This window comes from Panthera pardus, unplaced genomic scaffold, assembly GCF_024362965.1.
Source record: "Panthera pardus isolate Hobbes unplaced genomic scaffold, ASM2436296v1 HiC_scaffold_20, whole genome shotgun sequence".
In the NCBI taxonomy this organism is placed as follows: domain Eukaryota; kingdom Metazoa; phylum Chordata; class Mammalia; order Carnivora; family Felidae; genus Panthera; species Panthera pardus.
This window is the reverse complement of record NW_026526766.1, coordinates 70,530,303-70,557,078: the sequence shown is the minus strand read 5'-3', so window position 1 is coordinate 70,557,078 and position 26,776 is coordinate 70,530,303. Positions and strand designations below refer to the sequence as shown.

At 39.9% G+C, this 26,776-nt stretch overlaps 1 protein-coding gene across 3 annotated transcripts; it reads left to right on the top strand.

Moving 5' to 3' along the window:
* The first annotated feature begins 2,509 nt into the window (after positions 1-2,509).
* TXNDC8 (thioredoxin domain containing 8) lies at positions 2,510-25,713 on the top strand. Of its 3 annotated transcripts, XM_019454227.2 has the most exons (6): positions 2,510-2,613; positions 5,403-5,507; positions 10,703-10,762; positions 13,573-13,638; positions 24,611-24,676; positions 25,608-25,713. In XM_019454227.2, the coding sequence occupies exons 1-6, from the start codon at positions 2,590-2,592 to the stop codon at positions 25,668-25,670; spliced, it is 384 nt and encodes a 127-aa protein (XP_019309772.2). In that variant the 5' UTR covers positions 2,510-2,589; the 3' UTR covers positions 25,671-25,713. The 3 variants fall into 3 exon arrangements, with proteins under 3 accessions (XP_019309772.2, XP_019309773.2, XP_019309774.1); XM_019454228.2 differs by lacking the exon at positions 24,611-24,676; XM_019454229.2 differs by lacking the exons at positions 10,703-10,762; positions 24,611-24,676; positions 25,608-25,713 and adding an exon at positions 15,160-15,323.
* Positions 25,714-26,776: the final 1,063 nt, after the last annotated feature.

Sequence of the window (26,776 nt, the reverse complement as noted above, 5' to 3'; positions counted from 1 at the left end):
TATTCTCTAAGAGGTTAGAACTCGGGGCGCCTGGGTGGCTCGGTCAGTTGAGCGGTTGAGCATCCGACTTCAGCTCAGGTCATGATCTCACAGCTTGTGAGTTCAAGGCCCGCATCGGGCTCTGTGCCGACAGCTCAGAGCCTGGAACCTGCTTTGGATTCTGGGTCTCCCTCTCTCTCTGCCCCTAACCCACTCGCATTCTGTCTCCATCTCTCTCAAAAATAAATAAACATTAAAAAGAAAAGAAACCCCTTTCTGAAGTATCACCTTGGGAATCCAGAATGGAATGCATGTTTTTGCTGCTTGGGCTAGAAATTATATACACTTGAGCAGACTTTTTAAATATCTGTTCATTTTCACCATATGCCTATGCAGTGGAACTTACCCCCTTTCACAGATGAGGAAATGAGCAATAATTTGCTCAAGGTCGCAGAATAGCAGCACTCATATTTGAAACCAAGTTATTTTATCCAAGTTTAGCATCTGTCCTATACCATGAAGTAGAAAAATAACATTTCTCTGAGTCCAAAGCTCATGTTCCTTCCACATTCTCCCTGGGTATTTCAGAGCATTAACAAATATTTTGAGCCTGAACATACTACAAACTGGAAATGAAATTCCTTGATCGTAAAATTAGATTTTTCCCCTATTATTGCATTCCTTATGTGAGAAATTTTATTTTATTTAAATGTTTATTTATTTATATTTAGAGAGAGAGAGTGAGCGCGAGTGAGGGAGGGGCAGAGAGAGAGGAAAGAGAGAGAACCCCAAGCAGGCTCTGCACTGTCAGCACAGAGCCCTACACGGGGCTCCATCTCATGAACCGTGAGATCACGACCTGAACCAGAACTGAGTCGGATGCTTACCCGACTGCACCACCCGGGTGCCACTTACATGAGAAATTTTAAGACACCAATGACAATGTGAGTCATTCTTGCAGTTTGACCCAAGTGGAGAAATTTCTATCATATTGCATTTGAATATTTTCCAGGTAAGTGTCAGAAACCCCAATGAATCCAATTTAAACTATAAAGGGATTTATTGTCTATGGAAATGTAAATTCCAGACATAGCTTGAGCTTCCGGCCACACTTAATCCAGTGGATCAATGTATCACCCAGGTTTCTTTTATGTCTCCTCACATCTTTGTGGAATCTAGGCCTTAAACAAAGATTGGGTTCCTGTGTGTTTTATAAGAGCTGTCAGTCAGCATCTTGTTTATATCTAAATGAGGACAGAGAAAGTTTTAGTAACTGTATCACAAGTGCGAGAAATGCCATTCACTTGCTTTCTTGTTCTCTCTTCATTAACCCTTGACCTAAAGATAGGATTGTTGGCTGGATTAATTAGGGTCTAACCCTGGATTTAGGGTGAGATTAATCCCACACAAACTGCATAGCTGCTATAAAATGGAGGAGGGATAAATTTGCCCAAAGGAAAATCAGTGAATTTTTGGAGGAAAGTAAAGGAAATGCATACTGGGAGGTGACTGTCAGCTATCTGCTACAATGGCTATACAGGAAATATTCATAATTGGTACTTCATCAAAAAGGAAAAGGAAAGACAGGCACCTCATTCCTGAGAGACATGACTGGATGTCTGGAAAAACCAGAAAGGAGCATTTTGCCGATTTTGTGTTATTATAGAATTCTGCAACTTCTTTCATTTTTGTTGCTATTCCTCTACAGAAGATTTGGGAACATTGGTCATGGCCATTTTGGGGGTTTTCTCTGATGTTAAATTCTGAAAAATTAACAAGTCACCATGTGTGGGTTTAGCAAAATGCTGTTTTTATAAGGTCCACCAGCTAAGAATGGTTTTTACATTTTTAAAAGACTATAGGGGTACCTGTGTGGTTCAGTCAGTTAAGTGTCCAACACTTGATCTCAGCTCAAGTCTTGATCTGAGAGTCATGAGTTCAAGCCCCATGTTGAGATCCACACTGGGCATGGAGCCTACTTATAATAATAATAATAATAATAATAATAATAAAAACAAAGAGTATGCAACAAAGACCACATGCATGTGGTCCATAAGGCCCAAATTATCTGGTTCTTCACAGAAAAAAGTTTGCCAACCTGTGATCCAGTCCATAAAAGTGAAATTTCATTACCTCCTAACATTAGAGCAAAATAACAAAGTTTAAGGAATCCATGACTCATAAAACCTAATATGTTGAAAACTTACAGGATGAAGGCTTTAGTATTTTTTTTCTACTGCAAGATAATCCCTTCAAAATCCTAAATAAAATAACCTTCATCTACTTAATATTAGCTTGCTTATTTCTCATTTGGTGGTTGCAAGGAATGGAGAAGGAAGAGAGGGGTCATGGAAATAGATGGTAGAAAAGTAGACGCATTATTGAGTCTGCATACAACCAGTTGGCTGGTTCTTGGCTGACCATATGTTGACCTAAAAGTCAAATTAGCTTCAAGTCTGCCAAAGTTCTAGGTTCTGAGACAGTCACGTTTAATGATGTCATAGAGAAGTTACCCTTCTATTCCAGCTAGGATCCTTTAATTAATAAGAGACTGCTGCCGTGAGCCAGCTGAACCAAAAGGAAGGTTTCGTAAGCAATTCCCAGTAAATCATGGTTCAGATTATTAAAGACATGGCAAGTATTTATTTTGGCTTCATTGATATTTCAAAAGAAACCACCTTGAGAACAGACTTGATAAACTTTAAGAATGATTTCCCCTAATCATATTTTCACTGCTCCGTAGCAAGGGGAGATTTTTTTATGTCTCTCCTTTCTGTGCTCGAGGGATGGCACTATCTGGAGTGTAGCCAAGGGATAAATTGATCAGAAGGGTTTTGTTCCTCTCTGATTCTCACTTCCTGCTCTGACTCTAGCTGGATCCAGACCAGCTCCTAACACATCCCATCCTGTACCTGATCCCACTGATTCTACCTTTGTTGTACCTGGAACATTCTATGAAAGTAAAAGTCCACATATTTCTCTTATTCTAAGAGAGAGCAGAAACCTCAGACATGCCTTGGGATTAGGGTAGGAAAATGACAGCCAATAGTATCAGCAATCCTTTAGGTGGTGTTTTATAAGATCACTTTCTATCCATTGTCCAATGTTACTGCCACAAGAACCTAAATGCATATATAGGCCAGGGAGAGTTGTTTATTTACAAAGAAAATTGCCTTTAAGAGTGGTGATGGTCCTACTCCATTTAGGAGTGAAGTGGGCATTAGAACCCAGACATTCTGATGTCAGGCCCTGTTACACGAGGACCTGAACCTGGAGGGAAGAGGGAAGGCATAGGGCCTGGGCTTGCCATCTGTCAACACCCTCAGACTCAGACTTTTGATATTTTCCCCAAATGCAGCTATATATAAGGTCACGAAAATGAGGCTGGCCAGATTGAAAGAAGGCATCGCTGTGTAGTTTGCTATGAGAAAATGTTGTAAAATAGCACACATTGGCCGATGCCTTTGGTACTTCTTTTTTTTATTTTCTGGGAATCTCACAGAATAACCCAGGGTCTCACTAGCCCCCTGAGAAGCCCCCTCCCATCTCCTCCTTGGAGACCTCTCCTGAGGGCCTGTTGTCTCCTTCATGTCTGTATTTAAATGTCACCTTCTATTCCAGGCGGACCATGGCCACCCAAACTACAACCCTAATCCAGCTCATTTCCTTCTTTCCTGCTTTATCTTTCTCCTATCAGCAACGATCACTAACACTGCATATTTTGCTTCTTGATTTTACCATCGGCTTCCCCCTCTAAAAGTAAGCCCCACAAAGGCAGGGAAAAGTTTGTCTGGCTTTTTGTCCACAGCTGTATACTAGCAGTGTGTCCATTACTTGGCACAGCATGGGTCTCGATAGGTACATGTCAAGTCAATATGTACCCTATGGGGGTATTCCCTGCAGAGAACTTAGCCAAGTCAAATTCATAGATCTGGTGAGGCCAGTTTACATCCTAGCAACTACTCAGACGTGAGGGTGTTGAGGGCTTGTGAGGATGGCATCTACTGCATGATTTCAGAAGCAAGTGAGAAATGGCGGCTTGGCATGGCTCTCTGAGGAGTTAAGTACCCCCTACCCTAGAGGAATATGGGTAAAGGAAGAAAGTGTATCTTCCTTAAGTCATCCGTTTCACCTGCTTGAAACTGAATCAAATGGCAACGTAATTGTTAAGATTCTCTTACTGCAGAGCGGCGTGCCATCTGTATGCAATTAACCCCATCCCTAATTCCAGTGATAGGCACTGCTTGACTTGATCTAATTAGTGATCCCATCTTAATGATTGGTCGAGGGGATGAGCACATGATGGAATTAGGGCCAGTGAGAGGGCAAGGGAGCCCCACAACTAGGAAGAACTCAGGAGATGATTTTGTGTAGGTTTGTGTAGTGGTGAAGGAAATGGACTCTGGAGTTAGGCTGCCTAGGTTAGCAATCCCAACTACACCATTTGCCAACTGGTTGACTGAGAGAAAGTAATAAACTTTCATTTTTTCATCTGTAAAATGGAGATAATACCCACTCAATAGGGTGGTTGTAAAGATTAAGGGAGAGAACACCAGGCACAGAGTAAATTAGTTACTATCATTGTAATTCCAATGAGAAAAGGAAAAATAAATCTTGAGCAGAACACTATGTATTAGCAAATCATTCATCAACTAAACACCCCATGAGCACATACTGTAATGTGCCCAGTCAGAGGCCATGGAGGTTCAGGAGTGAATCAGGATTGAATTCTGTAGGGATTTGTTGGGGGAGAGAAGCCATGCATGAAATAACGTGTGGACAGTCAGTGTTCATAAAGCAAGGAAGTTCAGATAAAATGATCTGAGGTTCCAGGAAAGGAAACATTTACTTAGGTGATCTGGACAGCTGATGGGAAATTCGCTTAAGACATTCAACAAGAAGCATGTCAAATCCTTAAATATACGGTTTTTGACAACAGCTTTGGTAATGATTTCCCTTCAAAACAAAAGCAAAACAAGAAATGATTCAAGGTGTTAGGTTACTTCCTCTCCTTTTAAATTTTACCAGTAATGCATGTTTAGGTCCTTATTTAAAAAAATCAAATCTAGATGTCCAGCTTGAACAACCATCCACCACTACCCTCCACGCTTTATCTCTCATTGGCCAATATCACTTTCTCCCCAGAGGTAACCAACCATTACCAACCACCATTTGGTAAATACACTCCTAATCACTTTTTGCAGATTTACTCCCACCTATGTATACTTGCAAAGATCAATATATGTGACCTCAGGGACATTTAGGAAAGGTGTGTCCCCTTGAGAACGATAGGGTGGGGTACGTCGCTAAGGTTTTCAGGAACTGAAGTTCTTCATTTCAATAAATGAGGAACATTTATTCTCTGCAAGGCTTTTGAGATTTAGTGATTATGCATATTTTTTTCTTTTATGTTCTGGTCTCAGGATGAATTTAGCAGATTTTTGAAAGCTGCTGGATGCAAACTTGTGGTGGTTGAATTTTCAGCAAAATGGTGTGGTCCTTGCAAAAAGATTTATCCTCTTGTTCATGTAAGTATCATCTATATATATTTCACAATTTTAGAAGGAATTTTAAATCCTCTAATAATTTTTTCAGTAAGTCTTAAAAGTTTACATTTATGAGCCATATGGAATCACTTTTCGAAGCATCCTGATTATCCTGAAGCTAACATACCAATCTCTATTTAGATCATAGTACACACACCAGAAGATTAATACTACTTGTCTATGGATAATTCTGCAAGGAAAATCTAGATGTACAAAAGAGTACAGTTGTACAAATGAATGGGTTATTCATAATAATGGCATTTTACCAAATTTCCAGAGTTCATAACTTCCAAATATTGGAATAGATTATAGAAAAACATGATACTTATTTTTAACTATAATATGAAAGGATAAACTTCCCCCATCCTTCAACCCTATTATCAAAACTTATGTCTTATATGTTCCTTTCATGTCTGATCTACTTTATAAAATGTTTTAGTAAAATATTCTTAGTTGTAATCATATATTTATATTCAGGTCTATTTTCCATGTACACATTCATTCATGTTTTTTGTAGGGTCTGTAAATTAACATTTTAATGTCTATACAATGTTTCATCTAGTTAATTTCCTTGTTGCCCCATTTAAAAGTTTTAACTTTTATTTACTTTTGGTATCACATGCCACAGAAAGAACTTGGCATTTTCATTTCTCCTCATCATGCAGAAGTTTCACTTATGGTCAGTTTTGCGAAAGCTATTTCTTCAAATTTAAAGAAGTTTTGATTTCTCTACATAACTGAAAACACTCTGGTTTATTTTCAGCAAAGTTTCTACCATTTCAACTTGAACTCTTAAATCCACCTGAATTCATTCTAATCACAGTCTTTTGACATTTAATTAAAAATAAACCTATATTCAGGGGCACCTGGGTGGCTCAGTCAGTTAAGCATCGACTCTTGGTTTTGGCTCAGCGCATGATCTCATGGTTCATGAGTTCAAGCCCCACATTGGGCTCTGCACTGATGTGCAGAGTATGCTTGACATTTTCTCTCTCTGCCCCTTCCCCACTCACTCTCTCTGTCTCTCTCTCTCTCTCTCTCTCTCAAAAATAAATAAATAAATAAACTTCAAAAAATAAAATAAAATAAACCTATATTCAAATAGAGAAATTGATTACATGATACCTCAACATCCATTTTCTACCTAAAATTCTTGGAATATCCAGAAGAAGCATTTTATTATTTCACAGTCCCCTTTATCCTGATACTCAAAACTTAAAGAAAGTCTTCAATGTTCAGCTTCCAGAGTATAAATATACTCACATGCCACAAAGTCAAAGCTGATCAAATTCCAACAGCCAATATGGGGCATTTTCGGAAAGTGCAATGAAATCTAAGGCTTTGTAACTTCCCTGTCATACCTTTGCCATAAGGGCATTAACAGCTGTGCCACTGTTCTGTCCAGACTCCTGCAGCTCTTCCTACATTCATTCCTACCTTCATAGTTATAGTTATCCCTTTGGAGATAAACCTCCCCAAATGATGTGCCATCTGTTTCCTGTTGGAATCCAGACTAATGCAAATATAGTTTTAAAATAACTTTTGGCATGTCCATACTGAAATACTATCCAGATGTTAAAAAGAATCAAGTAGACCCATATGGAATGGTGGCATCATCTCCAAGACAACATAGCATTAAGTAAAAAGAGTGCAGTGTAGAAAAATTTATATAGTATGGTCTCATGTATGTAAAATAGACACATATATGTACATGTATATATATAAACCCACATATATGTAGAGAAAAGGGGAACAGAAGGATGCATATCAAAGAAGGTTTTTTTTTCAGTGAAAGGGTGTTAAATTTGGATTGCTTTATTTTTCTTGTTATGTTTGAACTTTTGCATGATAATGTAGTCATTTACCATGTGTGTAATTTTTTCAAACTGGTGCGTATAGGCATGGAGAAAAGACATCCCTTCTTCTAGGTCACTTTATTAGTCAAAGATCAAAGCAGGCAACAGAAACCAAATTAAACAGAAAAGAATTTTTTTTGATGTTTATTTATTTTTGAGAGAGAGAGCATGGGGGCGGCGGTGAGAGGGCAGAGAGAGAATCCCAAGCAGGCTCAAACCCATGAACCATGGGGCTCAAACCCGTGAACCATGAGATCATGACCTGAGCCAAGATCAGGAGTCAGACACTTCACCAACTGAGCCACCCAGGCGTCCCTAAACAGAAAAGAATGTTAATACAAGGAATAAATTGCTTATAAAATTATTGAAAGATTAGATGAATAGGAATGACTCAGAATACCATAGACCCACTTTTGGGGATCCTAAGTTCGCCACAATCAGAAGTGAGTATAGATGGGAGGCCACCGCTGTGAGGAAAAAACAAACTGGCAACAGAGCAGCAGTTGGGAATCAGAACCAGGATCAGGAGGCTACTGTGGCTACAGGTGCCTCTGGACGTCCAGGAAGCTGATGTCTGGGCACCAGATCCTGAGTTTGGCTTCTGCTGCTGCTTCCAGCACAGCCACTCCCAATACCCACAGTCTTGCTTTCCAAAGACAAGAAGACAAAGAAAACAAGAAGAAAGTAGCTGCTTTCTCACTTCTGACTTCCAAGTCTCTCCTACATTTATCTTGTTGATAAGACCAATTTGCATCCAGAACTCCAGCTTCAAGGGAGTCCGAGGAATCTCTATCTCTTTTCCTTTCCAGGCTCTGCGGGAAGGTGGAATGGAAGTTAGCCAGCTAAACTTCTGTAAAGGAAAGACAGTCAATCTTTTCAGGTTTGCAGGCCATATGGTCTCTGTAATAACCACTCAGCTTTGCTGTTGTAGTGCAGAAGCATCCAATGGCAATGCACAAATGAACAGGCAAACTGTATTCCAATAAAATTTACTTTACAAGGCCATGTGGAGACCTGGATTTCTTCTACATGGTGCAGTTTGCTGACCCTGGGCTAAGAGGATCACCAGACCTAGAACCCTGATAAGAGCATTTCTGGGAAAGGAGAGGTTATAAATTTCTTTAGAAATTACATGATGTGATCATGAGAACGCAAGTGGTCTGTGAGGCTAACTTACAGTGTATGTAGCAGAAGCGGAGACAAAGGAGCTTTGAAAAGAAAGTTGAGGCCAAATCAAGAAAGATCTTGTGTTATAACTTAATGAGTTGTTGTAGATAGTCAAAACAGAAGTTCTTAAAAGGGTTTTGCCATGGTCAAATAGCTATTTTAGAGAATATTTTTAGCAGTGCTGTATAAGCATGGTTTAGAAAGACCGAAGGCGGGCAACCCAAAGTGATGACAATCTCAATAATAGGCAGTGGTTTTGGAGAAAGAAGAAAAGATCCAATTTAGGAGATACTTTAGAGTTGAGACCAACAGAACAGGTGACCAAATGGTAGAAGACTACATACGAGGAAGAACAGAGCAGAAGGAAGAGTTGTTGATGGCAGAGAAGAGGTCCTAGGTGGATGGAGTGAGATAACAAGGAAAGACAATGTCCATAGGGGAACCCCGACCTAGCAAAGAACCATATCTATGCCATGACTTCTGGGTACTACTTGTTGCAAAATGACAGCTGCCATATTCCCTATTTCCTGATAGACTTGCAAGGCTCTGAAACCTTCATAAGTAGAATTAGATGTCCACATAGTTCAAACCTATTCCCATGACCCCTGTTGGGAAGCATCCATATATCTTCAAACTCGAAAAGTGCAAGACAATTGCCCTAGAGTTTGTGGGTGACACCATTTTCCTGCCAGACATTGAGTGACTGCTGACCAAAATCAGCTTTTTTATCTAAAAAAATACTCTGAAATCCCCAAGGCTTTTGTGTCTGTTATCTAAGAGTTTTTCTCCATTTTCACAATCTTGATGGGGCAGTGAAAAAGAGCTCCCACTTCAGTCACAATCCATGAACAAACAACTGGAGAGAATCTGCCTGCAGTAGAACTCAGCACATATCCACCTAATCCATGTCATGCTGCTTCCTGCTTCTCAGTGGGAGCAGCCCCCAGTGACAGCTGCATTTCTTCCTGTCTCCACTGTCTCTGGACACCCCATACGATCAGAGAGAGGTCCTGTCAGAGAGAGGTCCCATTAGAAATAGGTCACTGGAAATGCTTGAGATACGATGTTAATGCAAACAAACCAAGATGCTATTAAGTGCCCTTAAAGTATGAACACAGTTGTCTGAAAGAAAAAAAAAACCCAAGAGCTGATATTTACAGGCTGCTGCTGCTGCATCTACTACCCCCAGACCCATTACAAACACCTTTGTCACCACTGCTGCCAGAGATGCTTTCAGAACAAAACAGAAGCAGAAGAGAGTTGTTTCTTCCCTCTTCACACCTTCTGTTTTCCTCCAAATGCATCCCATTGGCAAAACCTACATAGAAGACAGCTGGCAAAGGATCCTGGAAAGTACAGTTTCAGTACATAGTACAGCATGGAAGATGTCAATAAAAGCACAAAGCAATTAGGCTAAGGGTCGACACACATATTTTTGTATCATCTCAGTCATAAGAGCCTCCTAAAAAGCCTGGCAAGAGGTGAAGGTCAAAGCAGAGTTTGGGTATCTGGTTCAGGGATCTGTAATTTTTTTTTTTTTGTAATTTTTAATTTCTTTTTTTGAGAGAGAGAAAGAGCATGAGTAGGGGAGGGGCAGAGAGAGAGAGAGAGAGAGAGAATTCCAAGCAGACTCTGCACTGTCACCGTAGAGCCTGATGTGGGGCTCCAATCCACCAACTGGGAGATCATGCCCTGAGCTGAAATCAAGAGTCAGATGCTTAACTGACTGAGCCACCAAGGCACCCCTCAGGGACCTGTATTTTGAAGACCACTGAAGGCAGCCTTCCACCTCTTGCCACCCCAGGAGAAAGCTACTATCCGTCCCTTCACCCTGCAGGGTAAATCTGGACCCACCACATACATGTCATCATTTCTTCACTTTGTGCCCTTTCCTAACTTTGAAACTCTGATCTTCAGTTTGGTTCTTCAGACTCTGGTTCTGCCGCTGATCTTTGCTTGACCTGTATCATCCCATATTTGACTTCGGTGCTTCCAGTTCTAGCCTGTAGTGAAATGCCAGAGTGATCCTTAGCTCTCATGAACAACCTTTTTGCTCATTGTTTGTTTTTTGCCAAAAGACGACTGTGTAATTCTAGTATGTAATTTAGTATTAACGCTAAGCTAATAGGGAATTTTTATTCTTTTAATTTGAAGGCAATGTCTCTGCAATACCAAAATGTAATGTTTGCTAATGTGGATGTGGATGATTCTAAGGTAAGAATCTTAAGTCCTTCTGTGGGGGATACATAAAATCCAAATGCTGCATCGTTGACAGCACCTCAGTGATTATATAATCAATTTTAAGTTGAGGACAGTTTCATGATGTTTTCGTGATAAATGGTAGTAAACTTCCTCGTAATGTTCTTGTGTTTTGTATCAATTTTAAAAACAAAACCCAGCAAGTATGTGACTCTCCCGGGGCCCCCTCCCCTCCCTTACTATGACAGACTCCACTCCTCAATCCCAACATTTTTCTCCATTTACCCTGCTCAGCAGAATTGGCTCTACACAGACAATACCAGTTGGGTGGTGTTGGGCTCAAGGTGAAAAATGTTTTTTACCCTTGTAGTAGATTATTAATCAATGTCTGAAACCCAGCTCAATGCATTTATATCTTGCTTTCCTCTTGCTATGGTTGTGGTTTTTGTGGGTTTTTTAAAACATCACAAGGAATTCCAAGAAATCCTTCCCTCCTGTCCCTCCCTAGAGCCTCCTTTCCTCTCCTTCCCCCAAAATAATCAACCTCATGCCCTTAGTCAAAATGTGCTTCATTAAGGGGGTGTCTGGGTGGCTCAGTCAGTGAAGCATCCAGCTCTTAATGTTGGCTCAGGTCATGATCTCACAGACATGGGATTAAACCCTGGGTTGGGCTCCATGCCAAGCAAGGGGCCTGCTTGGGATTCTCTCTCCCTCTCTGTCGGCCCCTCCCCCACTCATTCTCTCTCTCATTTAAAAAATATATTTTTTTAAATGTGCCTCATTAATATATACAAGGTACCCCAAAAATTATTCTTCCTAACATTTGCTCATTTACAACTAGGAAAAAACAGTAACAAGTGATCTTTGCACATATTGGATTGAATTTGAGCTTTAGAATAACAAAAAAATCTGTTATTTACCCACTCTTTTCTTTAATAGTTTTGTGACCTCTTATCAGTTAACTCTATAAACTTCAGGTTTTTTTCACTGTAAAACAGGGCAAATAATACTTCACAGAGTATAAAATGAGATAAAATACATAAAATATATGATATAGCATCCAGAACATAATAGAAGTTCCATTTCGCCCATTTCTTTCAAGCTTTATCAAAGTGCAACAGTGTTTAAGTGCCCTTTAAACCGAATCATATACTATGCATTCAGAATACATCTAGGATCATTATCTCTTTGTCCTTTTTTTATATTAACAGAGTTGTGCAACCATCACTACAATTAATTTGAGAACATTTTCACCACTTCAAAAAAGAAAAAAGCAAACACTTTTGGAGTTCTACTGGTTACCCCCAGTTCCTTCTGTCCCAGCTCTGGGCAACCGTAATTCTACGTTCTGTCTATAGAGTTGCTTATTCTGAGCATTTCACGCAAATTGAATCATCAAATAGGTGGTCATTTGTGACTAACTTCTTTCATTTAGCATAAGTTTCCCAGGTTCCTCCATGTATCAATACTTCATTCCTTCTTATTGCTGAATAATATTCCATTGTATGGATATACCACCTTTTATTTATTTAGCCATTCAACTGTTGATGGACATTTGGGTTGTTTCCACCTTTTGACTTTTAGGAGTAATCCTGGTATAAGCATTTATGTATGTATTTTCATTTCTCTTGGTATGTATCTAGGGGTGAAATTGTTGAGTTTCCTAAAGCAGTTGCACCATACATTTCCACCAGCAATGTGTCATGAGGCCTCTGATTTCCCCACATCCTCACAAAAACATGTTATTGTCTGCCTTTTTGATGATAACTACTTCCCTTTTAAGGAGAAACAAAATACACAATTTTTTTAACAGTAATTTATTATCATTGCTGTGATCATGAAAATTATAATTTAGTGTGTGTGTGTGTGTGTGTGTGTGTGTGTGTGTGTGTGTTACAGGCAGCAGGGGAGAGATTCACCCCATAAAATGATAGGTATACTAGAGAGAAAAGTCCAATTCTGTTGATCCTGTGGGCGGCTAATTTTCTTTGGACTCTAAACAAGATAAAAACGGGTATTTAAGAGCAGATTGTAATGGATTAAAATAATTGGAATTCTGATATATTTGCTTTTTTTTGGTTCATCTTTCACAAAGATGGGCAGTGAAGTGGGGAGTAGGGCTTACAAGAAAGAGACCTGTAAACCTTACTTAAAATGCAAGACCAGTATATCACCCCATGTCTCAAGTGTGCATTATAAGGATACCTTTACTCTTCCATATTTTTGCAATATGCTGTCTCCATATTGGGTTCCACTGAGGTTCCTCTGTAATCTTTCACAATTTCTTTTATTTTTTTTTTAATTTTTTTAATGTTTACTTATTTTTGAGAGAGAGAATGAGAGACAGAGCACGAGGGGGGAAGGGGCAGAAGGAGAGGGGAAACACATAAACCAAAGCAGGCTCCAGGCTCTGAGCTGTCAGCACAGAGCCGGACGTGGGACTTGAACCCACAAACCCTGAGATCATGACTTGAGCCAAAGTTGGACACTTAACCGACTGAGCCACCCAGGCGCCCCTCACAATTTCTTTTAAATAGAGCTCGTTTCATCCTTCAGCATCTGTTCTATTTTGGCATCCATCTCCCAGCCCTCTCCTAGGGCTCTGGGATGAGAAGCCTCAGGAATGTGAGGAGCAGCCATTTTCTATTGTAACATTCCTGGAGGCTTTGAAGACATGTTAGAAAAAGGCTCGGCAGGAGAATCAATAAAGTGTTAACTGTCCCTGGGTTTTCAGACATGCCTCCTGAGAAGTCACCAAGTTCTGGGCTCTGTATAGAGAGAGGATACCAAAATTGTGACCTCATGCCATTTCTTTCCTTTCCCAGGAGTTGGCCCAAACTTGTCACATCAGATCAGTACCCACATTTCAGATGTTCAAGCAAACCCAGAAGGTATGTTTCCATGGTAACTGGCAGAGTTGAATTATAGGATCATCAGAATCTTTTTAAAAGGCCTGGGGTATCCTGGGTGGATGAAACAACTGCATTTATTTTTAATATTTAGCAACGTGATGCTTCGTTTCTGAACTTTTCATATTGGCAAGGCGTACAAAAAAATGCATGAATTATTAAAAAAATCTCCCCATTCAGACCATCTGAGGTTTCCAAATCCGTAAGAAATATCCACTACTATCCCTGTAATATCCCTTTTGATGGGGCAGACCCATCAGAAAAGAATCTTACAGAAAAGGACACGATGAAATTCTCACACAAATGTATACGGATTGTTAGCAACACTTGGGAAAATGTTAATCAAAAATAATCCTGAGTCGGTATAGCTAGTGGTTGAGCGTGCAGGCTCTCGTTGCAGGTTTCTGTGGTTCAGATATCCATTCTATCACTACCTAGCGTTTTCCTTAAGAACCTCTTTGGATCTTAGGTTCCTTATCTGTAAAAACAAAGATCCTAAGTTTTTCCTCTCACAGGGTGTTGTGAAAAGAAATGAATTTACATGACTCAAGTTCGTAGACCCATCCTGATGTGCGTCAGTGCTCAGCACGTTAGGGTAGTTGTTATCACAAAGATGTTAATGAAGTAAAATGTCTAAAATGCTTCATGTGTGATTAAACTAGTAATTCCACGTATGGCTGGGAACACTGACAAGTGTACGTACCTCATGAAAGGTGACTTTGCAACACGCTTAAGAGGAACAAACTGTATATTCCCGTTCACACAATCATCCCATTTTGGGGAACTTTTGCTACAGAAATACCAGCAGGAAAAATAAGCAGCTAAGTACATAGTAATGGTAGCATTACTTCTAATAAAATACGAAAGTAAACTGTATGTCTTTTCTCGTGGAACTGCTCAGTGATTTGATTTGTGATACACCTATTTGAAATAGTATGCAATTTAAAGCGTTAGGAAGAACATATGTAAAGCAAAAACATTCATGCTTAAACCTTGTGAAGATTGTGTCTACTATATAAAGAATGAAAGTAGTTGATACGCTAAGTGTAGGATTTGATTCTCAGCTTCTATTTGTTGCGTATTTACCGTGATAGAATTGGTGTGATAGATTTAAATAATTTTTCAAAAAGAATTAACACTACCTACCACTCCTCTTGAGTGTTTACTTGAAAGTGAAGCTATTGAGCACATGCACCTCAGCTCCCCTCCCCACCACCGCACATCAAATTGTTTTTGTGTCGTTTTTTTGTTATCCTCTCCTTCTCTTCCATCTCGGAAATGAGAAAGCATCCTCCTTTTGAAATGGATTTCATCCATTGTACCTTGATCGCATTCCCTCCCTTGTGCCCCAGGCCTCTATCCATCAGTTTTCTCTTTTCAAACCTGGTGTAGGGACAGTCCCTTTTGCCACCGTCAGCCATTCTTCAGTCTCTATCAGCAGTTCTTTGATTTTCTTCCAGGGAACCATTCCCTTGCCCATCCTTGGTCCATGTGCTTCCTTAGGGCTCCATCTTCATGGCTAGACCTGTGAGTGAACTTCATCCCCATCAGGAATGGGCCCCTGACTCCAGTCAAGCCAATCTAAACCCAACCAGAGCTAATCCTAGGATGTGGCTTAAGCAGCTAGGTAAAAGCCTTCTCTTTTGATTTCATTGGATTTGTTTGAACTTGGGAAGATATGAAGCTGAAGGTACTACAGCTAGCTTGCCACCAGAGAGAACCTGAAAATGAAGCCACCATACAATGAAAAGCAGAGTCAAACCAGGAAATACCAATGGCACCGATTGAACCCTGAATCTATCCATGCCTGAAGCCTGAACTACTCCCATAGATTCCATGAGTTATGTAGACCTGGGCTTGTTTTTTCTGTTATTTGCAACCAAAAACTTCTAAGGACAAAATTAATGTTCTTTCAGACTTCTCTCCTTCGTTTCATGATCTAATTCTTGAAGAAGTAGAATATACTTACTGCTTTCAATTCGAAGTTTCCACTTATTCCTTCATCTGCTCTATTAAATGTCTCCAAGGCTCTTTCAGCACCTAATTCAAATAGCCATTTCTCAATCCTTGTATTCCTTGGTTATACAAAAGCACCATAACTAATCAGCTTCTAATTCTGGAAATTTCCTTGTCTTTTGGCTTCCATCCCTGATCTTTCCCCAAGCTCTCCTTTGGCTCCTGCTGTCCCAAAATATAAGTGTTTCCTAAGGTTCTTTTTCCCATTCTACCTCTTCTCCTTTAGTAATTTCATCCTTACCTATAGTTCCAGCTGTAATGACCTTTGACATGAACAAAACAATAGCCCCTCTCACCTCCAAGTTCACACCATAGCTCTGTTCTCTTTTCCAAATAGAGCTTGGCATAGTTCCATGTATGTCATTCCCTTATTTAAATTTGGATACCCCTTCCCCTCTGTTGTCTGCAGAATCAAGACTAAATCCTCCTAATCAAGTCTTCCATTTAAATTTCTCCATAATTTTGGCCCAGTCTACCTTTCCAAGCCCATTTATGTTTGACCCAGACCTTAATGTCATGTATTTGTGTCCTACTATTTCCAGTACCTAGAGGAGTTCATGTCAGTGTCTAGAAGAATCCACCCTAGGTGGAAAATACTCATTTTGTGTTTGATTCATGAGTGAGTAAGCAAGTGAATGAATAAATGAAAGCTGATGTCTTTGCCCTACATCCCTGTCTGCTCTGCCTCCCCTCCTGATTCTGTCCTCATGTCAGTCTGACTCAGGGACGGTTTCTCTCCAGCTCAGAACAGCTGTCTGATTTCATCTCTCCTGCTGATGATAGTGCTTAAGATCTGCTGCCATTCAACAGTTTGTTCTATGTTTTATGAAATAAAACTTTGGGGTCTCAATTGACTTTGTGTCTAGGCTCTTGAGCAAATCCATAGCTATGCTTTTGAGAAAAGGCTTGGCCTTGCTTAGTCTCAGTTCTGTATGTAGGTGGAAGGACTCACAGTTGGGGGTAGGGTGACCTCTTATATTCAATTATTTCTTAACTGGTTTCTACAGGGTATGGATCCCTTTTGAATTGATGGAACAAAATGCCTGTATTTTAGGCATTGTGAAGGATCTCGATTTTAAATTTTATGCCACTTAGTTAATGGAGAATAAAATTAACTGAATCAATGACACAATGCATTAAGCTGATCCACCTCCCTATTTTCTAACTCCAAAGTCAGGTAGCCAGCCTCTGATTATAAAATGAATACCCCTGTCCCAAAATATTTTCTTGAGAATTGAGTGTCTCATTGAATATTACTGACTTAGCATCCTGGTTATGAAGTTATTTAAAAAAACAAAAACAAAACCTTGAGATCATTTATGTCATAATATACAAGTAAGTCTACTTCTGAGCTTTGTATGTATCTCCAGAAAGATTCATACTTGGATCAATTTAAAAATCATTTGTAAACCTGCAGAAAATATTTACAATGCTGGCTTCCATTTAACAAAGAGTATCAATCTTCTGTGCAAAAGACAATGGCAAAAAAATGGGGGCAGGAGATCCTAAAGAGACAGTATTGCAAATCTTTTTACCTCTTTCACTCAGTCCCCAGCATTTGGCATCTGAGCATCCATCTAGGGCTTCTGCAGGGTCCCCACTTCTACCATTGCATCCAGAGCTGCAGTCAAAACCTGAGACCTCTGAAATCACCCCCCAGGTTCTACTTTGCAATGGTCTGCACAGGAAAAATCAATGGAACCAGAGAAAATTGGGTATGGCCATGCGATAGGACCCATCTATGTGAATTTCCCTCCTCAGTAGAATTGACTAGGAATGACATTCATTGTTCTCCTGGGGGTAGAAAAAAAAACTAAATTCACTTCTTTGAGACCACTTCCTTCCATCTCTCTTTCATCTGAAACAGCACACCTGAAAATTAACTTATGGAAGCAGTTAAGTACTATTTATCTAGTATTAAAACAACAACAACAACTTTGAGTCCAGTTTCTATTAAGGGATGTTATAAGAAATGTCCTCACATTTCTGGTAAAACACCTGGCAAAGAACCACTGTCCATTATGCCTTTTAAAATGTACATTGTGTAAAAAGCCTTGTGATTATTCCTCGTAGACAGAGTTTGGAGAATATTTGCCTCCCTTGATCTACTCCCTTGCATTATATCAGAAGGCTTAGGGGATCCCTTGGGTTTCTCTTTTTCTCTTGCTGCCAATAATCTCAGGATTACTTCCTTGACTCAAATACAATAGCCTCCCTTATCTGTAGTTGCCTGGAATTCCCTAATTGCCATCTCCATACTGAATCGTGCTTTAATGGTTTTGTTATTTTATTTTGCCCATGATTCTACCTCATTTCAAATATTTTCAAAATACATAGGCTATAAACAAATAAAACTTTAAAAAACTAGAACAGATAAAGCTATATAACTATGACCCAGGGTTGCAGTCAATGGGCATTCTGTGATGCTGGAAGTTTTTATGCAGATTTGGATGGTCATCTAGCAGGGTTGTACCATAAACAGCAGCTGTAATTATTTTACAGTGTTAGGGTAAAGGACAGCAAAAGCAAATTCCAGGTAATAAATAAAGTGGGATTATTCCCTCCTGCTGTAATCCTTAGTGTTTTCACCTGGGACATCACATCCTGTTCCAGTAAGATTAACTGTGGTTAAGAAAAAAAGAATCTGTGGTGGCTCTCAGATGGGACATCCAAAACTTTGGCTGATTTTTTTAACCAGAATATTACACTGTATTCTGTTCTAAGTAAAAAAAAAAAAAAAATACACATATACACATAAGCTGCAATGTGAATATGATATTAGTTATTCATTGAGCCTCTGAAGCCCATCAGTAGGTCCCCCAGGTTTATAGCATTGCTTCCAGACCAAAGTTGACATATGTCAATGGAACAGCAGAAAAGAAGAGTAACAAAGATTTAGCAACTCTTGGCCAACAGCTTAAATTTATCCAACATTGAAATTGGTTCCATCTTTCACTCTTTGATATGAGAGTAAATGGCTTCTCAAAACACTTTAATCCAAGAACAATGGGATACGGATGCATGGATGCTAATAAGTGAGTTATTTACAAATGAATAATTCAGCTCTTAGGCTCACATCTAGTGGGAGGAACTCCTGCTCCTTTCCTTGTGAACAGCAGGGCTCCTGCTGAGGTTATAGAAGTAATTTCCAACGGACACCCTCCTTGAGGTAGGTACAGACATGAAAAGAATCTCCAATGGGCAGCACCATGGTATGCTTGAAGGAGGACAGGATTGGAATCTTCAAGGGCCAGGCAAGGACAATACATGAGAAAATAGGAAGTGAGGAGGATGGTGGTCCTTGGAGAATCACCCTCCCAAATGCTCACAGTTCAAATTCATAAAAAACAATACTTGAGCCACGCCCAAAAGAGTGTCTGTGACTAGTTTTTGTCATCTCTGGAATCAGACAGCTGTGGGGTGAATCCCAGGTCTGCTTCTTATTCGTGGATGACCTTGGTTATGTGCCTTCACCACCTTGAGCTCAGTCTCCTTCTCTGTGAAATAGGGACTATATCATGTGTCTTTGAACTGTCGTCATGAAGATTTGTGATGATATATAAAGCACTTTAGCACTGGACTTGGTACATGCTATAAAATATGGCTATTGCTAGAGCCCCATAATCTGTGTACCAATCTTCCTGAAAATTTACAACAAAATAGAAATTTGGAAACACTGGTTAGGAGAGACCTCTAAAACTCTTTGAATAACTACAGTGACCAGTTAAGCTAAGTCATCTTAACATTGGAGAGTTACCTACCCAGGGATATTCAACCTGTTAAGGACTGTGTTAGGTAGACACAGAGGGGTTCCACCTCAGGGGAAATTAAAAAAAAACAAAAACAAAACTCTCACATGGTGTTCAGGGCTCTGAAGGGTACAGATCCAAAAAAGAAGTTACTCAGCCCCATAAAGCAGCTGATACATAGGCACAGATTAATAGACTGGAAGGGGCAAGAACTAAATGAGATGGAGGGGGAGAGAGAGAGAGATGGGCAGCAAGCATTTATCACCATTTAACACTAATGCTAAGGATATTGCTCTAGGTGTTAGCAACTGAAAGACAGTAATTACTTATATACCTCTTTTCTCCAGGGCAGGGATTAGGGCGAGGCAAGTGAGGCAGGAAATTGCAAGTATAGGGTGGAATCCTGTCTTTATTCGAATTTTTGATATTTTGTTCATTATGGATTTTTAAAATATTTATTAAAATATTAATTATCTTGGGCACCTGGGTGGCTCAGTCGGTTAAGCGTCTGACTTCAGCTCAGGTCATGATCTCACAGTCCGTGAGTTCGAGCCCCGCGTCGGGCTCTGTGCTGACAGCTCAGAGCCTGGAGCCTGCTTCAGATTCTGTGTCTCCCTCTCTCTCTGTCCCTCCCCTGCTCATGCTCTGTCTCTCTCTGTCTCAAAAATAAATTAAAAAAAAAACCATTAAAATATTAATGATCTTGATTACTGAGTTCTGAGAGCCCCTTAAATTTTACAACATTGTCCTAGCCCTGTCCTCTAAATTTTAAATCCTTGAAATATAGGAGTATTTCATTCAGTGATTGGCCACAAGGACTCGCAAGACCCAGTAATAGGTTCTACTTATAGCTGAGATTTATTACAACAAAAAATACAAAGCAGAAGCATTGGCAGAGTCCAAAAGGGTCCAGCACAGGCTTCTGATGTTCTTCCTTGGCTAGGAACACATAGGTGTGCTCTGTCTCTGTCTCTCTTTCTAGCAATGAACTTCAAGGACACATGTGGTTTGTCTCTGCCTAGGTATGCTCTTTTGAGTCTCAGGATCTGAGGATTTTATGTGGGGACTGGTCACATAGACATTTCTTGCTAGGCAGTCATTGCTACACAACCAGCTATGACAATGGAGACTAGGACCCCAATAGTAAAACCAGGTGCACATCATCAATATTGATGTTTATGCAAAGCAAGCCAGTGGGCTTGGTCCATCACTCCAGGTATATATAACAAAATCATCAATCACTGATACATAGAACACTTTGGTGGGGAAAGGGACACATTCCCTGGGGGGTTGGTGAAGAATCAATCATGGTTGCCTTGGAGACAAGCAAGAAATAAGGAACCAGATCTGTTGTGTTAACGCTTCTCACACAGAGTCACGTGGAAAATCAAGCTATCACCTTTATTGTAAGTAGCAGTGGCGCTAAATTGTGCTAAATACACAACATGGTGTGGACTCATATCAACAGACTTCCTATTATTTCCTTGAAGCCTAGATTTTGAGATGACTGCCTAGGGGAGAATCTTTGGCTGCAGAGGAGAAACTCACCCACTTAAGTGAAGGAGATATTGCTGCTTTTCGCAACTCTCAAGTTCCAAAAGTGAGGACACAGGGTGGTAGCCTTCCAGACCTACTTTAGGCCTGCTTCAGATGTGCTTTCCAGAAAAAGAAGGACAGTGCAAGGAAAACAGACCTGTCCCTTGGGCAGAACACCCCAAAAAGGGAGGGGATAATCATGAACTCATTCCTTTGTCTAGGCTCAACTGATAAGCTCACCTCAACTTGGGGAAAAGTCAGTGAAGGAATTTCCCAATATTGGACAGTTGAGTAGATTTTCCAATGGAAACATGCCGAGTATAGGTCATTAGGTCATTGAAGGCAATGGCTCCAAAACCATTATTATCCTCATGAACAAATTTTCATTCTATACTTGGAGTAACGGGCCGAATGACATCTCCTCTGGCCAGACCAAAATCACTTTTCCTTATTCTCAGTGTGGCTTTACGATAAATTCCCACAACATTAGACTCATGCTCCTTCCCCCCTTCAACAGAAAACCACATTGTACTCAGTAATGAACTCTCAAACAGCTTCATGTGTCCGTCTAACACCTTCAATTGATGGCAAACTATGGCCCCAAGGTCAAGTCTGAGCCTCCACGAGTTTTTGTAGATAAAGTTTTACTGGTGCACAGACATGTCCATTTGCTTAAATACTGTCTTTAGCTACTATCACACTACCATAGCAGATTTGAGTAGTTTCAACACACACCATCTGGCCTGCAAAGCCTAAAATAGGTATTATTGGGCCCTTTACAAAAACATTTGTCAACCCCCTAACACAGAAGAAGAAAAGCACTTTAGTCATTATTTATGCCACTAGTGCTTTAAGAAACAGATATGTAGCCAGAGTTTCTAAATCAGCTATAAGAGAATGAAAGTAAGTTCGTACTTTACCGAAATCTCACTAGTGGAACAAGTTGAGAAGAAGGCGAGTGTACATTTGAAAAAATTAGATAATAGATTACTTTCATACGCTTTTTTCTTGAATCCAAATGCATGTAAATTCAAGCTGTTCAAAACAGACTATTTCCAAGAGGCCCTGCCTTCTTAGTTTGATTTTGCCACACGCCAAAAACCACAGTTGGGCTACTTGCATTTGCAAGGCGTGCCCTGCAACCTGTTGTGAAAGTCCTGGGGAGGGGGAAGTGTGCAAACACCTGCATTGTGATGCAGATGGTTCTGGGGGAAGGAATGGGTCTAGTTGATTGGAGAGCCCAGATCAAGATGGGATCAAAAAGTAATTAAGACTGTCTAGCTCTCAATAGGTGGAGGCACTCACTGTTAAAGTTCTCTTGTTAGATACATTCTTCCTATCTCATTAATAAGATATAATGCCTTAGCAAACCCTTTGTTAAGAAAAGGAACATCACACAGCTTATAAAATTGGATTGTACAAACATCTCTAGAGCCATCTGCCAAAAAGTGTCTTGTGTGGGTTGGTTGTTTGGGCTTTTTTGTTTGTGTTGTTATTGTTGCTGTTGCTTTGAGGGTTTTGTTGTTGTTTTTAACTCAGTAAAGATGTCTGGAAAATTGCGGAGCTTTCATTCAGCTGCTCCAAAGCTAACTTCAGTATTCTTAATTGCCTATCAACTGGCCAGAGTGTTTTATTGTAATTAGTCTATGTATGCATCATTAGACCCCTTAATGGATACTCTCAGAAGTCCATTTGTTAGGAAGGGATCCCTGTCTCTGGACCCTTTGTATTTTCTCACTAACAGTAATATACTTTTTGTAGGTGATTGAATGTCTTTGGCATTAAAAAAAAAAACACAACAAAAAACCCTGCCTCTGTTTAGACCTGGGCGATGGGTAAATGCGGGGATGGGGAATCACTTTATTGTTCTCTTTTTGTGTGTGTTTGAAAATGAGAGGTGCCTGGCTGGCTCAGTTGGTGGAACTGCGACTTTTGACCTTGGGGTTATGAGCTCTAGCCCCACATTGGGTGTGATGATTACTTAAAAATAAAATCTTTATTTAAAAATTTCAAAATGAAAGATGTTTTTAAGGGACTAGTGGACATAGGTGGTTCTGTAATGCAGGGATAGCCACCCCATATCCCTTTGGGCTCTGCCAACTGGAGCTCATCATTTCCATTAGTGGTCGTTACAGATGGCAACGGTGCATGTAAACTGAAGACATTGAGAAGAGAGAATGAAACGTTGCTTCCTAATGCTTCAGGCCTTTGAGAGACACAACCAAACATTCAGTTGAAAATGAGAAAACATTTTGGGCAAAAATTGTATGCTAGGGTCCTTGCATATAGAGCTCTTCAAAAGAAAGCTATTATATAATAAGCTCTATCACTAAGCCACTCCTCATTCATTAACTACATTTATGAAGCTCCTATATGCAAAGTCCCATGCTAGACAGACACATAGTATTTGCCTTTGGCAAACTGGACAAAGAATAAAACAGATAACACCTAGTCTCTGAAATTTAACACTCCCTAGAGTCTTGGGTCTGTCCTTCAGTGACCACAAATCAGCTTAGTTCAACTCTCTTCAGGCCTAAAACCATTAACAGAAGACCTACTCTGTATAAGGTTCCTAGCTAAATACTAAAAATATAGAGGAAAAAAATAAGGCAGAGGCCCCATCCTTGGTCAATGGCCGCAGACATAACATCAACTCCTGAGCAGTGGAATTCATAGGTTCTGTGAGATCACAAAGACTTCCGGAGTTAAATCTTGAAGAATGGTTAAGACTAACGGGTGAGAAATGGGGAGAAGCAAGAATTACAAAATAGCGTGGGAATATGTCAGGATTTTTTTGATACTAATACAATAGTATAAAATTATCCCTAGAATATGAGCTCCGGGGGGTGATTTTTGTCTGGTATGTTCACAATGGTTGGCTCATAGTAGATGCTTATTATATTTGTTAAATTAAATAAATAAATGAATCCAACTGTGAAGTGTTGCTAAAGGTCAGAGCTTAAGGTGGAGAATAACAGTGAGGTAGACAAGACAAAATCAAGGAACCCCTGTAAGGACCTTGGATTTTATGGTGGTGGAGAAACACTGAAGAATTTTACAGAGAAGGAGAGCATGACTGGTTTGTGTTTACGGGCTTCAAGGGGGAGGAGGGAACTAAGGGGCACAAGACTGGAGACAGACAAGTTATAAGCTCTTATTAAAGTCCAAGGGAAAGTTGATGAAGTAAAATCCATGAAATTCGGTGGCAAATTTAATATCCCCTAAAGCCACCAGAATGGCTAACATGGAAAGGAACTGGCAATAAACACCAAGTGTGGTCAAGCATATGGAACACCCAGAACATTCATCCTCTGCTGGTAGAATATAAATTGATAAAATTTATATTTTATTGGAAATAAATATATTGGAAAACTGTTGGCCAAGTCTGGTCATTGAAGTGGCCAAGCTCTGCCTGTGTTCTTGCCAGGAGTTGTTGTGTTGGTACCTGCTCTGGTCTCAGAGGATTTTGAAACTCCCTTCATGTCTATAGCCACCATCCAGCTGCTGTCTGACTCTTAGAAAAGAGACACTTTTGCAGATCCTTTCTGACACCTTCCTCCCCTGGCAGCCAATGCCAAGAGAACTATTTATAGAGGAAATGGGTACAAACCAGGCAACCCAGATAAATCATGAAATTCTGCACCCACACTTAGGTGACTCTATACTCAAGACTCAAAAGAGCAATTTGCTGTAATGGAAATGGATTCATGAGCGAGCCGGTAAGTGAAATGGGATCAAGATGGAGTCACAAGTCTGGGGTTTACTTTCAAGAAATAGAATGAACCATGATACCCCCAGGCAGCCCCCAGATAGAGTGATGCTGCCTGGAGAAGCAGAATCATTAGAAGCAGGTATAGTTTCTTCTCTGCAATACACTGAGCATTGCAATTGTTCTAGAATTTTCCAAACCCTGCCCCAAAGGCCTAACACCATTTCTGGCTGCTGAAACTTCCCTTACTGGAAACTCAAATCTTCAGCCAATCCCGGCCTCAGTTTACCCACACTCTACCTTCTCTACAACCACTTCATGTAATTGGTACTAAAGTGATAATGCATGGTAAGGGTCTTAAACTTCCATATTTCACCAAATATAAGATGCCCACTGACAGATGCCCCATTATATACTACTAAAAAGTGTTCCAAACAAAATATACCATCCACTATGAAATACACCCTGAGTCAGAGATGTGACAATTTGAAAAAAAAAATGTGCTTCTTAGTGTCAATTAATTATAATACTATTACCTGTGGCAAAGTTCAGGGAATGGGAAATCACATGTCATTTGATTTCAGAAAATCATGTTTATGAATTAACAAGTTCTCAAGACCAACGCAAAAAGGCTCTGAGAGGTTTCAATGATTGAGTTTTCTCATTTCTAACATATTCTATGTTTGAGATATCAGTTTAGAAGAATATTATGGAGAATTATATAAACCTGGCAAAATATTAGCACAAACAATTTTGAAAAGGTGCCAAATAATTGAAACATCATGAATGTAATGTGTTTGTTGTGTGTTTATATTTTAAGTATTTTTCAGACAATGGAAATGAGGATAACTTAACAAACAAAAACAAAAACCCCTCAAAGCTTTAACATCTTTGTGATATTTGAACCAATAAATATCTCACCTTTGTGTATTTGTGAACAGATTTTTGAATTTTGTGGAGCTGATGCTCAAAAATTGGAAGCGAAGATTCAAGAATTAATGTAAGCCGATCTCCGAGACGAAATACATTTGCAACATTTTAAAAGGCCACAGCAAATGCGTTTGTGTTTTTTATTTGCAGCGAATATTGGAATGTTCGATCGGTCCCCCTTCTAATGTTTTACAGGTTGAACTCCACTTTCCTGCAATCTCATTCCACAATTGCTTAAAGCTCTTGCAGTATCAGAGAATGTATCACTCCCATTCTCTAACTTAGCTTTCCACTTACTTGAGCACATTTCTTGGGTGATGTTTTTATGACCTTCACAACAGAGCCCCTGCACAGCTAAGTCATACCATGCCATTAAGAAGGTTTTCCAGAGATCTCTGAAGATGGAACTCTTCACAGTGGTCAAGAAACAAATAAATACCATATTGCCCTGGTGTACTCCAAATAGGTAGAAGCCATTCTTTTTCTTTTAATGTAACGTTTATTTATTTTAGAGAGAGTGTGAGCGGGGGAGGGGCAGAGAGAGGGAAACACAGAATCTGAAGCAGGCTCCAGGCTCCGAGCTGTCAGCACAGAGCCCGTCGCAGGGCTGAAACTCACAGCTGTGAGATCATGACCTGAGCCGAAGTTGGACGCTCAACCAACTGAGCCACCCAGGAACCCTAAGTAGAGGCCAATTCTAATTGAGCCATCATTTGTGGTACAAAATTCTTCTCTGATGCATCCATTTAAATTAGAACGGTGTCATTTTTCTCTTCCCCACTGCCTTTCTAAAATTCTTCTATAAATTAAAAAAAAAAATCCACATATACATACACAAAAGCCAGAAAGTCTTTTTACTACCTGCGATGTTTTGTTGTTAACTGAGATAGCTCTGATGTTTAGGACCCAGAGAAGACAGTTCTTCTCACACTGACTACTTGGGGTTGCCATCAGGTGAACGCTGGGGATCTGAAGTCATAAAGTCGAGCCAGCCTTCCCTAGCTGTTAATGACTGAGATTTTGACAAAATCTGAGAATTCTTTGCAACGTAGAGGACACCAAGAGCTGCTAGCTTAAGAGAAAAGGGACACCTTTTAATCATTCAGTAAATACTTATTGATCACCTACTCTGTCCCCAGCACTGCTACGGGTATCTAGAATAACACTTGATTCATAGAAT

Bases quoted from the DNA above. Each gene is read 5' to 3' on its own strand.
- TXNDC8 (XM_019454227.2), top strand. From the start codon at position 2,590: ATGGTTCAGATTATTAAAGACATG. The intron at 5,508-10,702 runs GTAAGTATCATC...TTTAATTTGAAG, and splicing joins AGATTTATCCTCTTGTTCAT to GCAATGTCTCTGCAATACCA. The intron at 13,639-24,610 runs GTATGTTTCCAT...ACCCACACTTAG, and splicing joins TGTTCAAGCAAACCCAGAAG to GTGACTCTATACTCAAGACT.